Source organism: Capricornis sumatraensis, chromosome 11, assembly GCF_032405125.1.
Source record: "Capricornis sumatraensis isolate serow.1 chromosome 11, serow.2, whole genome shotgun sequence".
NCBI lineage: Eukaryota > Metazoa > Chordata > Mammalia > Artiodactyla > Bovidae > Capricornis > Capricornis sumatraensis.
The window spans coordinates 86,541,406-86,556,663 of NC_091079.1; the positions used below are offsets into that span (position 1 = coordinate 86,541,406).

At 45.1% G+C, this 15,258-nt stretch overlaps 1 protein-coding gene across 1 annotated transcript in view; it reads right to left on the reverse strand.

Annotated features, from left to right (window-relative positions):
• Positions 1-13,744, reverse strand: part of SDC2 (syndecan 2) — a 121,837-nt gene extending 108,093 nt beyond the window's left edge. Inside the window, exon 1 of the mRNA XM_068983536.1 lies at positions 13,231-13,744. Within this exon, the coding sequence (XP_068839637.1) occupies positions 13,231-13,290 (60 nt within the window). The 5' untranslated portion in view covers positions 13,291-13,744. The remainder of the gene's footprint in view (positions 1-13,230) is intronic.
• Between the last annotated feature and the right edge of the window lie 1,514 nt (positions 13,745-15,258).

The window sequence follows — 15,258 nt, forward strand, 5'->3', positions numbered from 1 at the left end:
CATTGAGTCGGTGATGCCATCCAACCATCTCATCCTCTGTCGTCCCCTTCTCCTCCTACCCTCAATCTTTCCAGCATCAGGGTCTTTTCAAATGAGTCAGTTCTTCACAGCAGGTGGCCAAAGTATTGGAGTTTCAGCTTCAGCATCAGTCCTTCCAATGAATATTCAGGACTGATTTCCTCTAGGATGGACTGGTTGGATCCCCTTGCAGTCCAAGGGACTTGTTTGGGAACGCATGTACACCCGTGGTGGATTCATGTCAATGTATGGCAAAACCAATACAGTATTGTAAAGTAAAATAAAGTAAAAATAAAAATTAAAAACAAAAAAGAGTCTTCTCCAACCCCACAGTTCAGTTCAGTTCAGTCGCTCAGTCGTGTCCGACTCTTTGCGACCCCATGAATAGCACGCAGCACGCCAGGCCTCCCTGTCCATCACCAACTCCCAGAGTTCACTCAGATTCATGTCCATCGAGTCAGTGATGCCATCCAGCCATCTCATCCTCTGTTGTCCCCTTCTCCTCCTACCCTCAATCTTTCCAGCATCAGGGTCTTTTCAAATGAGTCAGTTCTTCACAGCAGGTGGCCAAAGTACTGGAGTTTCAGCTTCAGCATCAGTCCTGCCAATGAATATTCAGGACTGATCTCCTTCAGAATGGACTGGTTGGATCTCCTTGCAGTCCAAGGGACTCTCAAGAGTCTTCTCCAACACCACAGTTCAAAAGCATCAATTCTTCGGTGCTCAGCTTTCTTTATAGTCCAAGTCTCACATCCATACATGACTAGTGGAAAAACAATAGCTTTGACTAGATGGACCTTTGTTGACAAAGTAATGTCTCTGCTTTTCAATATGCTGTCTAGAATGGTCATAACTTTCCTTCCAAGGAGTAAGCATCTTTTAATTTCATGGCAAATAGATGGGGAAACTGTGGAAACAGTGGCTGACTTTATTTTTCTGGGCTCCAAAATCACTGCAGATGGTGATTGCAGCCATGAAATTAAAATTTAAAAAATACTCCCTACTCTTAGCTAAAGAGTTAGAGGTGAGACATAAATGAAGTTAAGATTTTAATTCATTAGTGCACCTAACAGATGAATCAGTGTTTACAATAGGATTCCAATGTTGACACCTTGAAGCATTTTACAGTTACAATCCCAGGTACTAGGTCAGATATTTCAAGTCTTAACTAAATTTCCAACCTGTATGCAAGTCTATTTTGAGCTTCACCTCAATATAATCCAGGAAACGGATGAGGCAGGAAATAAAAAAAAACTGCCGTATCACACCGTTTCGTGAAAAACAAACTGGTCATAAATTGTGTGAAAATGTATGTCCCTTGGTGCCAAGGGTCAGAATGCAAGCGAGAAACAAGAAACATGCATACATATTGATGCATATATAATACATTACAGAATCACAAAACTTAACGCTGAAAGGAAAGAGAACCAAATGAGTTTAAAACATCTACTATGGGTTAGTTTTTTTTGTTAGAAGTGTTCAGTCACTATAGAGGCGAGTCTTGAAAATTAACCCAGAGGCAAAATATTATAATTCCCAATTTTACGCTGGGAAAAAAAAAAAACGAGCTCAGAAATGATAAGCAACTGTGCCCCAAGGTCATATGGCTTTCAGGTGGTAATACCAGGAACCGAACCACAGTATACTTGATTCCAAAACCTGCAATATCATCCCCTGTGTTATCTTGATTAGGATGGGCGCACAAGTGAAGCGTGGCAACACTAGGAGTGCGACCGCATGTGAGTTGGATCTATATATGTTATGACCCACACTTACTGCGATGTCACACACCTGTCATCCACGCAGGCAGACCGTTGCCTAACAACTCAGCAAACAGTGGTCCCTCTGGTTCCTAAACATGTCAAATGAATTGAGCCTTCAGCACAGATGTACCAAGCCTTCTACAGTAAGTCTTCATTTAACCAGATATTAGACCCTTACATGAACATTTTTGTAAACTTTTATCCGTGCTGCGATTCACGGGGTCACAAAGAGTCGGACACGACTGAGCAACTGAACTGAAACTTTTCTCAGATGCTTTTTTGCATTTGTTGAGATGATCATATCATTATCCCCCTTAAACTGTCAATGACTGCACTGCTCTTCTGATGTTGATGCATTCCTTGGATAAACCCTACTTGAACTCATTATTATTCTTTCAGTAAGCTTCTGTACTCAATTTGATAACATTCTGTTTAAATTTTGGCATCTATGATCACAATTGAAACTGGCCTAAACACTTGTTTTCCTGTGCTTACCTTATCTGCTTCTGACATAATGCTAACCTCATGAAATGAGAAAGAACAGTCTCCTGTCATTCTCTAAGCTTTGGAATAATTATCTGTTCCTTGAAGGATCAGCAGAACTTGTTTGTAAAACCACCTAGATCTGGTGCCACTTTTTTAATACAATTTTTTGACTGAGATTCACATTTTTTGTTCCGATTCACCTGAAATTGAGATTCAATTTTTTGTTGAGATTCACCTGAAACTGTAAGAAATAATATAGAAACTTCTCTTGTACCCTTTACCCAATTTCCCCCAACGGTAACATTTTATAAAATTAAAGTAAACATCACAACAAGGATACTGACATTGATACAATCAACCATTCCTATTCAGATTTCCCCAGTTCTACCTGCATTCATTTGTGTTTATGTCTGTGTTCATTTAGTTCTATGCAATTTCATTATATGCATAGATTTGTGGATGCATAAATACACAGTATATACCCTGGAGAAGGAAATGGCAACCTACTCCAATATTCTTGCCTGGAGGATCCCATGGACAGAGGAGCCTGGCAGGCTACAGTCCGTGGGTCGCAGGAGTTGGATGTGACTTCGCAACTAAGCCAACAACTACCATCACATATATGTATAGATATATACAGATTTATTCAAGATAATCAGGGTTTTACTGTACAGCTTTTTTATTGAAGTTGATTTACACAGTTGTCTATATACAGCTGTATATCAGATTTTTTTCTATTATAAACATTTTCCAAGTTATAAACATTCTTCAAATCCATTTTTAATGGCTATATGATATTTAATGTGTAACTCAGAATCTTTTGTTTAACCATTTCTCTAGTATTATACACTAAGGTTGTTTCTAGTTTTTTAACTATCATAAGTAAGGCTTCAATAAATACATTTACCCAGCTACAATTATTTCCTTTGGAGAGAGTTGTAGAGATGAGATTACTGCAGAAACTTATCATGGGCCAGAAATAATCAATGACACATTCTCTCATATTGCCCACATTTACAGAAAAGGCTGAGCACAGGCATACTTCATTTCATGGTGCTTCAAAGATACCGCATTTTTTAGAAATTAAGGGTTTGAGGCAACCCTGCATCTCACAAGTCTATCTGTGCCATTTTCCAACCAGCATTTGCTCACTTTGTGGCTTTGTTTCACATTTTGAAAACTTTTTCATTATTACTGTATTTGTTATGGTGATCAGTGGTCTTTGATGTTACTATTGTAATTGTTTTGGGGGTGAATTTTGCCCATTTAAGACAACAAACTTAACAAATGCTGTATGTATTCTAACCACTCCACCGGCCAGCCGTTCCCTGTCTCTCTCCCTTTCCTTTGGCCTCCGTGCTCCCTGAGACACATGATATTGAAATTGGGCCAATTAGTAACCCTACAGTGGCCTCTACATGTTCAAGTAAAAGGAAGAGTCTCTCACTTTAAATCAAAAGCTAGACATGAGTAAGCTTAGTGAGGAAGGCATGTCTAGAGCTGAGAGAAGCCAAAAGCCAGGCCTTTTGTGCCCAACAGTTGCAGTTACGAATGCAAAGGAAAAGTTCTTGAAGGAAATGGAAGTGCTACTCAGGTGTACACACAAATTTGAACAAAGTAAAACAGCCTCATCACTGATATAGAAAAAGTTTAATGATCAAACCAGACATAACATTCCCTTAAGCCAAAGCTTAATCCAGAGCAAGGCCCTGACTCTCTTCAGTTCTGCAAAGATTGAGAGAAGTGAGGAAGCCGTGGAAGAAAAGGTTGTGGCTAGCAGAGGTTGGTTCTTAAGGTTTAAGGAAAGAAACCATCTCTGTAACATGAAAGTACAAAGTGAGAAGCAAGTGCTGATGTAGAAGCTCCAGCAAGCCATTCAGAATATCTAGCTAAGATAATTCATGAAAGTGGCGACACTAAGCAGATTTTCAGTGTAGATGAAACAGCCTTCTATTGGAAGAGGGTGCCATCTAGGACTTTCATAGCTACAGAGGAGAAGTCAATGCCTGACTTCCAAGTTCAAAGGACTCTCTTGGTAGGGGCTAATAAAACTTGTGACTTGAAGTTGAAGCCAGTTTTCATTTATCATTCCAAAAATCCTAGGACCTTTAAGAATTATGCTAAATTTACTCTGCCTGTGCTCTGTCAAAGGAACAACAAAGCCTGGATGACAGCACCTCTGTTTACAACATGGTTTACTTAATATCTTAAGCCCACTGTTGAGACGTACTGCTCAGAAAAAAAAAAAGATTCCTTTCAAAACGTTACTGTTCACTAACAATCCACCTGGTGATTGCTGAGAGAAGAGATGAAGGCTGTTTTCCTGTCTGCAAACACAACATTCATTTTGCAGCTCATGGATCATTTCAACTTTTACTATTTAAGAAATACGTTTCGTAAGGCTATCAATAGTGATTCTTCTAATGTATCTGGGCAAAGTAAACTGAAAACCTTCTGGAAAGGATTAACCATTCTAGATGCCATTAAGAACATCTGTGATTCATGGGAAGAATTAAAATATAAACATTCACAGGCATTTGGAAGAAACTGACTCCAACCCTTGGAGGGGATGACTTTGAGGGGTTCAAGACTTCAGTGGAGGAAGTAACTGCAGATGGGAAGAAAATAGCAAGAAAACTAGAATTAGAAGCACAGCCTGATAATGTGAACGAACTGCCGCAATCTCATGATAAAACTTCAATGGATGAGGAGTTGCTTCTCACGGATAAGCAAAGAAAGTTGTTTCTTGAGATGGAATCTACTCCTGAAGACGCTATGAATAGCTTCATAGATCTTTTTGATCTTTCAAAGAGCTTTCTGAAATGAAAACAAAAGATTAGGATATGACATAAACTAAGTTGATAAAGCAGCATCAAAGTATGAGAGGACTGACTCCAGTTTTGAAAGAACTGCTACTGTGAGTAAAATTATCACACAGCACCAAATTCTACACAGAAATCGTGAGAGGAAGAGTTCATCTACGTGGCAAACTTGACTGTTGTCTGTTTTAAGAAACTGCCACAGCCACCCCAGCCCTTGGTAACCACCACCCTGATCAGTCAGCAGCCATCAACATCAAGGCAAGACCCTCCACCGGCAAAAAGATTAGAGTTTGCTGAAGCCTCAGATGATAGTCAGCATTTTTAGCAGTATTTTTGATTGAGATAATGTACATTTATTTTTTTAACATAACAGAATACAGTATAGTATAAACATACTTTTATATGCGCTGGGAAACCAAAGAATTCATGTGGTTTGCTTTATTGTGATATTTGCTTCATTGCAATATTTGCTTTATTGCGGTGGCCTGGAACCTAACCCACAGTATCTCGAGTATATCAATACAAAAATGTCCCCAATATCTCAGGGTAGAGCTAGGCCTCCCCAAGTCAGAGAAAGAACCCAGCTATGAAAAACCGTTCTATCATGCCTATTCTGGGCTGCTCTCTGGACTTGAACTTATCAGATGAGCCCATATAGTATGTCAAATCCCCACACTTTAGAAGCGGAAAACCAGGAATTAGAATACTAGTGACTAACCCACTCCAGTGTTCTTGCCTGGAGAATCCCAGCGACGGGGGAGCCTGGTAGGCTGCCGTCTATGGGGTCACACAGAGTCGAACACGACTGAAGCAACTTAGCAGCAGCAGCAACATGTGACATACAGTGTAGATACACTACTATGCTAAAAGTTCCAATGTATTCTGTCTTACATAGTCCTAAAACCCTATTTTAGGATATTCCACTTTACGGATGGGGAAGCTAAGCACAGAGAGGTTAAGAAACCTGCCCAAGGTGACACAGTAAGTGGATTCTAACCCAGGCACGTCTTAACTCCAACGCGCAGGCTCTGAGCCACTCTACCATCTGCTCATTGAGTCTTGTCTTCACAGCACTGACGCTGGGCTCCAGTGCTATAGAAAGAACCCACAGGGAAGGCAGTTAAAGGCCCGTCTCTGCAAATGAAGGTCAAGGCCAGAAACCAAAAGAGTAGCCTGAGATCCCTGCGGTGGTTTATGCTTCAAAAAGCCCTCCAAATTGCATCAACAAGTCATGCTGTCTTCCCTCTAGAATGAAAGTGAGTTCTATCACATTAACTGCTCTTGAGGCTATAATACACTGGCTTATATGAGAACATACATGGGAAAACACTAAACATTAGATCCTGCATATTTAGAGTGATGTATATAATCCCAGTACATGATGAATACCTAGCTCAAGTTAACTGATTACCACCAGCTAGTAGAAATGACTTGCTTTTCTGTAACATGAGTAAGTTCCTTGCTCCAGTAATAGAATAGTAAATATTTGGCAGGAGCTTAATAATCACTTATTGATTAGGTTAATCTTAACATTGCTCCAATTATACCCTGAAGCACATAGAAAAAGATAAATATAAAAGACAGAAAGTTCTTCTAGCTCACCTCATCATTTTATAGATGGGAAAGCTGAAGTCCCACAGGGATTATGATTGCTAATTACAGGTGTGCAAAACATCACCTTTGCCTTCAACATTATACGTTTACTTTTATTGCCTTTATACTTAACAATAAATTGTACAAAAATGCAATTTTTAACTTACTCTTTTTTGATAAGAACTTTTAAAAAATAATTTTCCTTTCACTGGGTATCTTGTTCTATGTGTCATTCTTACCATGAGACTAAACTCTATTAATTGTCCATTCTCCTTAAACATCTGTACTATTCATATTTAACATGCCTGTATAATCATAAGAAAAGACAATAAACATCAAAACGCTTTATAAAGGACACAACTGCATCTTTGTGACATTTCTCACAGAACAGATTCAACAGCAGAGGAGGGAAATGTGAAAACATATCTCATTTTTAATAACATTTTTCTATAGCACTGACAGGTATACCAGTTAGCCTCACTCTGCTGATTCAAATGGAGAATTCTCCAATGACTTTAAGGCCTTCCCCCAGTCTCCTCAACTCTTTAAGATACCAGAGGGAAAACAGACATACACCATCTATTTCAAGAATCCTTCCTTACTCAGAGCCAATCACCCCTCTAGGCAATCACCCCAGAAATTCTTCCATGCGTTTCTACTCTTAAAGAATCAAAATGCCTCCTATCTCTACTCACAGCTCCCCAACATGCCTCACCTCCCATGCCATCTCATTCTAGATCCCCAGGGGCACTCAAGCACATGATGCCACTGTAACTCTCTCTTTCTGACCTGCTAGAAACTTGATCCAACTGAAGGATACCGACACAGACACGGAAGGAAGCAGGAATATACATGGATGGGAAGCACTGGACTCATTTATTCTTCACACCAACACTACAATGTTGATGAAACTGGAGGTCGAGAGAGTCAAAACTTGCAGCAAACTAGCCCAGGTCCTCCTCTGGGGCTGGGGGATTCAGTTGATTCCAGACCACACCATCTTCAGGGGCCACAGCAAAGCTGAGTGTCAGCAGGTCTAACAGACTCCAACTTCCCAGGCCATGGGCACCTGCGCTTAAATATGGAGCATCAACAGGCGTTTACTGCAGGGGTCAAAGTTATGGCAACAAGGGCCCTCTCCTCAGATGGGGCCAATCTCCATGCCCCCAGAGGGCTCAGGGGCTTCAAGAACATCAAATATGGCTCTCTCATTTCATAGCCAAGAACACAGAGCCCAAGAAAGAAAAAGAGAAAAATACTATTATTTTCTGTACCTTAGGTACCATTCCCATGTTCCCTCATTTTACCCTCACAACAGTCCTGTTATAAAGGCATTCTCAAGTGCAATTTATATGCACACATATGTATTTTTTTTAAGTGACTCAAATATTTAGTATCTTGTCCAAGTCCTAACAGGAAGTAAGCAGCCAAGTACCAACATCTCCCCATCCCAAATCCTTTGTCTCTATCTTGGCCCTCAGGGTCACAGGTTCTTACCCGGGGGGAGCTTCAGGACTAATACAAAATAGCTTGTAAGAAGGGGTAAAGTGTATGACTGGACCTGTGGTTATCAACTGTGGCTACTTTATTAGCATCATCTGAGATGCTTCATAAAAATACAGATTACCCACCCCTTTTTAGGCTTCTGATTGTTACAAGGCCCTGACATCTTTATTTTTTACATACTTTCAGTGATTTGGATTGTCAGTCTGCCTTACAGAAAGAAAAAAATATGGCTAGATCAATCATAAAAGGCTCCCTGGGAGCGTGGGATATGAATCAACAGAATTCAAAAGGAGAAACACTGAAGAGGTGGCAATGTCCAGGGCACATTCATGAAAGCGAGGCCAGTGGGTGAGGGTGGGGAGGCGTGATGCAGCAGGGTGGGCCAGGGTGGTGGCTAGCTGTGCCGTGCGCTCTGCTAACTGGTTCCAGTTGCATCCGACTCTTTGCAACCCTATGAACTGTAGCCCACCAGGCTCTTCTGTCGATGGGACTTTCCAGGCAAGAATACTACAGTGGGCTGCCGTGCCCTCCTCCAGCGGATCTTTCCAACCCGGTGATCGAACTAGGTCTCGTATGTCTCCTGCACTGGCAGGCAGGTTCTCTACCTCCAGCGCCACCTGAAAAGGCAGAGGTACTTAGACGCCATACCAGGGTGACAAGGGAAACACAACGCGGCACAGGATAAATCAAAGAGCAGGTGTTGTTTGATTTATCCTGTAAACAAATCCAACAGGATAAATGTTTGGGCCAGGAAGGGCGCTGACACGGCTGCTAACATGGGAAACACGCTGGCTTGTTCAGTTGCTAAATCATGTCTGACTCTTTGCTACCCCACAGGCTGTAGCCTGCCAGGCTCCTCTGTCCATGGGATTCCCCAGGCAAGAATACTGGAGTGGGCTGCCATTTCCTCCTCCAGGGGGATCTTCCTGACCCAGGGATTGAACTGGAGTCTCTTGCACTGGCAAGTGGATTCTTTACCACTGAGCCACCAGGTCAGCTTTACATGTTGGCAAGGCCCCCCCGCCTTTTTTTTTTTTTCAAGAAAAATGTGAAAAGGAATGCTACCTGGATCACCAACATATGAGCTCCAAGAAGACAGAGGGGCTGCCTGGTTTCCTCACGCCTTTACGCCAAACACTTAGTAGATGCTGAATAAATATCATGGAATGAACAACATGTCAGTGCATTCAGTGGTCAACTGGTCACAAAATCAACAACTATGAATACATCAGGGACCTGACTTCAAGATTCAAATCTAAAAGTCTAGAATTAAGATGAGGGTACTGGCAGAGGCGACTAAAAAAGAGTAGCTTGTTTTCTGCAAAAACAAGTCAGTTCTTCTTCATTACTTCCTGCTTTTCTCTAAAACTTTATTTGGCTTCTGGTGCATGAAAGAATCAGGTGGTTTTGAAATACATGAATGTACCTTCGACAGTGGCATGAACAGCAGGTCTTCTGTCTTACGAAGAAGAAAACGATGGGCAATATCTTCTGGTTTGAGTTTTGGCAATGGAGGAGAGACAATCTCATGAGAATCTAATCTCAGATGACATTCCTCTTGTGACCCAAGATTCTTGCCAACAGACAGCCTGATAGCACAGTGACTTAACTGGACTCCCTATAAACCTTAATGACAGAGCTGGCCAGGCTCTGTGTGGTTGGGTCAACCTTGGGCTTTGCCAACTTGAGTAGACTCCTGGCCCCTTAAGTTGAGGTCACTGGGGTCTTCTGGAGACTTGAGGACTAGTTCTCTCCAGGAAGAAAAAAAAAAGATGATCTTTTGAAATCTTTTTCAAACTAGTGATTATTCAAGATGCCACGTGTGTAATCATGTTACACAGTCCCTCAAATGGCAAGCACCATCAAAATTACATGTTCCAGGTCCCAGAAGTAGGAGTTGGAAGGTGTACTCAGATTCCTCTGGACACCCATTCTTCCACAGGCCTGATCTTAATAAGATCTTTCCTTCCTAAGAGACATCTACCTACTGCTAAAATCCAACTAACAGAGAAAGAGCCCTTGTTCCTCTAAGATTCCCTAGCAAGTATAATTAGCTACATTACTAGAGCAGCCAAAATTTATTTTTTTAAGGAACTGCAAAAGGTTATATGGTTCCAATTTAATTTTTCCTCCGAATGCAAACTTTCCAATGCCTGCCTTTCATAATACATGAGAGGTAATGCATGGGTCCAAATGATTTGACAGTTTCTTTTAATTTACACACATCTAAGCATGGGTATAAAATTCCACTAGTTCAAAACACTTCCTTTTCTTAAACATATCTCCAGTTCACATTACGTGTTTATAGCAATCTGCAATGTATTATTTCTAAAGATAAACAATCATGTAAAAAATTGATAGAAAAACAGCAGCATATCACTACTGCCACACTCCGTCAGTCTTTCCCCTCGCTTGGTCAGTGGGATAAATGCACGGCCATGACCAGGCTCTCCCTGCTGTCTCCAGCATGCAGAAACCAAGGGCCACTGGCTGCCTTCCACAGACAGATAGCCTTGAGCCTTAGTTGCTGAGAATCTCCTTTTCTTTTCCCCCTTGAACTTGGTATAAAACTCAAGAATGCACTGCGGACACTTTTCCTTCCAAAAAAAAGAGAGGCTCTGAGTCCAGATGATCACTATTTCTGACTCCCTGGAAAACAGTTGCAGTTTTCCTATTAAAATGAAAAGTACTGGAAATAATGTACTAGAATGGCTAAAATGTTGAAAAATGAAGTCTTTCATTTATGTGGCTATACTTGAAACAAATAGAGACTGAAAAGTAATTTAAATGAACTACTGGCCTTTCTGGGCCTTGAAACAGCTGCTTTTGAGAAAAATTGCCTCCCTCACAGACTCTCTGCTACAGTCTTCATTCATGCTACAGCTGACATTTTAAAAATCTCTAATCACCCTTTTGAATGATATTCCAATTCCTGAAAATGGTATCTACCACGGTGAAACACCTCATTTGGAAAGCATCCAATTCTGGCTGGAAATGAGAAATACTAGAACCCCAAAGAGTTGGGGCAGGGGGGAGGGTGTCACGGGAGAAGACAGGTATCGTTCAGCCAAAAAGCTTCCTTATGAATCACTGTTGGATTTAAGAAAAAACCCAGGGAGATATTCTTCCTGTAGAATCCTCAAATAGTAACACTTTCTAGCAAATCTCCAAACAGGACTCTGCAAAAAGGGACTTCCTTAGCCCAGCACAGCTTTTTACGCAGGCTTCGCTAGAAAACCTTTAGATAGAGTTCTCCCTTTGCCCTGTTTTGCAACAAGATGAACAATAATGATTTTCTGAAAGAAACAGAGAATCTGTGCAAAGAGCCAAAGTTCATAACTGGCTGGGAGATTACCAATCCCAACGGATAAAAACGATCGTATGCCAAAGAGAAATGCCGTTAAGGCTCGGAGCTCTACAGCCAGCCGGAGCACCCAAATGTGTTCAGTCTACGCTCTCCAATCTCCGCGTAACGTTTGGCGACCTGCTAGCACACCCAGAGCCCCTCCGCACTGATGATAAACGCCACATCGGCTGCTCGGTGCCAAAGAGGTTTCCCAATCCTAAATCGTATCAATTTAAAAGGAAAAAAAAAAAAAAGGAGGGGGCCGGGAGAGACGGGAAGAATAACACGCCAAAGGCGAGGGGGGAAAAAAATCTTACAAAACCACCCCTAAAGATGACATGATTTGTCTTGGAAGGGACGGTCCGATTTATTAGAAATGGACACGTTGATAAGTAGCCAAGGGAGGAGGTATGGGGAACGAGAGGGGGGTAGAAACAGCTGTCCTCCCTACCCGAGGCCCCGGACCGCGCTGAGGCTGCAGACGGGCTCGCGGGTGTTTCGGGGTTCCACCCAGCCGGACAAAGCTCGGGGCGCCCAGGTAGGGGCCGCCAGGCACAAGGGCAAGCCCAGGAGGCATTTCCCTGTAGAGGGCGCTCACTGGGCGTCGTAGGGAAACCAGCTCCAACCCTCGAGCCAGAGGCGAAACCCAGTTCCCACCACCAAGGCCGGGGAGGGAGGCTGGGTTGCCCGCAGCCGCAGCCGGAGAAAAGACTCCCCCGGGCCTGGGGGCACCCCGGCCGGGGTCCGCGAGAGCGAGCGCGTCAGGCTGGAAGCTTCAGGCTGCGAGCGGCCAGGCGACCCGAGGCCGAGTGCAGTGCCATCCGCACCGCCGTCTCGCCCAGCTGCCGCGCTCGAACGCGATCCATACAGAGATGCCCTCCCGCCCCTGATGGCCCGCGAGCCCCCTGGACCCTCAAGCAGGACGGGTCGGCAGAAAATGGGAGTCCAGGGTCCGCTCCCCGGCATTTTCGGGTGCATTTTCCACGCACTCCCCCCGCCCCCCCAGCAGGACCCAGGACTGCGCGCCTCCGCGGGTCGCGTTACCCCGTAGTGTCTGCTCCCTCACCCCAGCCACTGGGAACATCAAACAAAAGAACTTTTTTGCAAACTTTCCTCTCCGGACACTTCGCGGGTTTCTTAAAAAGCTTAGCCCCATCTTCCCAGAACCTGCATTCAATCCAGTAGGGAAGCTGGCGCGGGGGGCGGGGGGGGCGGCGCGGGGGGAGGGTGCACGGAGGAAGGGACCCCCAAAGTTTCCAGGCCGTCCCCGAGTCTCGGGGAGCGCGCGGGGGGGACCAGTTCCCTCGAAGCCCTATGCACGCTTCCTCTCTCCCGTCCCCCTTCCCCATCGGTCCTTCTCGGCGACGCAGCAAGACCCTCGGGAGGGTGAATAAGTTGGGAACGTCTTCAGCGGCCTCCGCGGTTCGACAAAACGGCAATACCTTCGCTCTCATCCCGGGGGACCTCGGGGTAACTTCAGCGAGAGGCGCTTTTCTGCGGAAAGGGAAAGGGGAGAAGGCGTGGAGCGCATTTATCCCTTAGATCCCCGGGGGATCCCCAGCTATAAGTCTGGCAGCGGGGGACTGGGTGGCGGGGCATCCCCCAGGGGGCGCTCCCCGATTCTCCGCGGGGTCTGCGGACTCGGCTCGGCCTCCGCACGCTAAACGGCGCGCGACCCCCGCCCGGCCCAACTCACCGACTCGGCGGACACGCAGGCCACCAAGACCCAGGTGAGCAGGATCCAAGCGCGCCGCATATTCCTCCGGGACCGGTGGCTCCCAGCTGCCCGCTTGCAACGAGGGAGAACACGAAGCTTCTCGCCCAGCGCCCGGCGCTGCTCGCGCAGAAAGATCAGGAGCAGAGCTGCCGCAGCGACCGCGGTTCGGGGGGCTCGACGGGACTCGGGGGGCTCGGGGCTCCGGAGCGCCCGCTTCCTCCGGCTGCGCCCCGGGACCGCGGCGCCTTCTCACTTGTTGGCTCCTTCACTCCCGAGGCCGGATTGTGGCTCCGGGCGGGGGAGGCGGCTCGGAGGCTCTTGTTGCTCTGCCGTGGTTTTACTCCTCCGCGGACTCCTTCCCTGTGTCGCTGCTCCGTTTCTGATTTTTTTGAGGAATAAATTAGATGGCTTGGAATGGAGCTGCAGCTGAAGTTTGGGGGCAGAGCGGCGGGGGCGCGCGATCCGCGCGGCTGGAGCTCCCGGAGTATCTGGAGAGTAGCGCGTCCGAGCCCGGCTAGTGGCTCAGCCGCGGCGCCCCTCCTCCGCCTCCTCCTCCTCCCGCGCCGCCGCCTCCCTCCCCGGGTCCTCCTCCTCCTCCACCCCCCACTCCCTTCCTCCTCCCGCTCCCTCCCTCTTCCCTCCCCAGCCGGCTTCTCCGGACTCCTCCGGGCCGCCCGAGGAGAGGAGGCGGCAGTGTGACTCCCAGCGAAACCCGGGAGAAATTCCTCCAGGATTACGCCCGGATTGGCAGCTCCGGGGACCAGTGGCCACAGGCGGCTCCGCGCCGCGGCTGCGCTGGGTCCGCTCGTCCTCAGTCCATGCTCCAGCGCTCTGCTACGCCTTCATTCTCTGGCTTCTTTCTCCCCTAGTCTCTCCCTCCTTTTCCTCTCCCCTCCTCCGTACTCCTTCTTCTCTATTTCCTTTTCACTTGCACTTTTCTGGAAGAAAGATAGGTGAAAAACAAGATATGTATTTATCAATAGGTTTTCTGCATGCGACAATTGGACTAGCGGTAAGAAACTGCTCGGGGCGGGGGGCGGGGGGCGGGAAGCCACGAAGTTTACAGATGCGTGCAAGCAGTGTGAAGTGTTTCTAAGTCTCCAGTTCATGAAAATTGTATTTAAAAGAGAAGACAGTCAATATAGTAAACGTATATTGAGTATTTCCCACTCTCCCTAACCACCCTCCCCCAAAAAAGGAAGTGGAGGAATACTCCCATAAATTAAAAATGCAACACTTTCAAAGCTTGTAATTTCAGCTAAAGACTTAAGTACCATTTTGCCTCACACAGTTTAAACCCCTGAGGTATTTTATAGGCTCCATTTCAGCACAGAAATAGGAAGCTACAAGTAGGGCAATTTGATGAGAATTGGATGGAGACCTTGAATAATTACCGATTTAAGAGAACTTTAAAGAAAAGAGGGATAAAGTAATTTCTACTTTGCAAAAAATAGTATTATTTCCTGGATGGAAGTAATCGATCTGGAACATTTTGTTGTGAAGTCTTTTTTTCAATTCCGGGTCTATAGTACACTATACAACATGGCAAACTGCATAGTTCTTTCCTATTTCTAGCATTATTTTTCCCTCTGACTTCTGAAGTGAATGAATTATGGAGCCATTCTGCTCCTAGAATGCCTGCTCTAGGAAACCAGGGAACTTTCTATGTTGTTCACCACTGTATTCTCATTCCTGCTTCATAAAATACACAATAGATATTTCTTGGATAAACTTTGATCTAAAACTGCAAAAGTATCTGCCTGCCTGCTCTGCAGGAGACACAAGAAATGTGTGTTCCATCCCTGGGTGGGGAGGATCCCTTGGAAGAGGAAATGGAAACCCACTCCAGTTTTCTTGCCTGAAACATCCCATGGACCCAGGAACCTGGGGGGCTACAGCCCAAAGGGTCACAAAGAGTCAGACACACCTGAGCACGCACAGATACTAGACCGTGAAAATTTTTGAACTTGGAATAAATTAGACTCATGCTCTAAGTGAGAATTACAA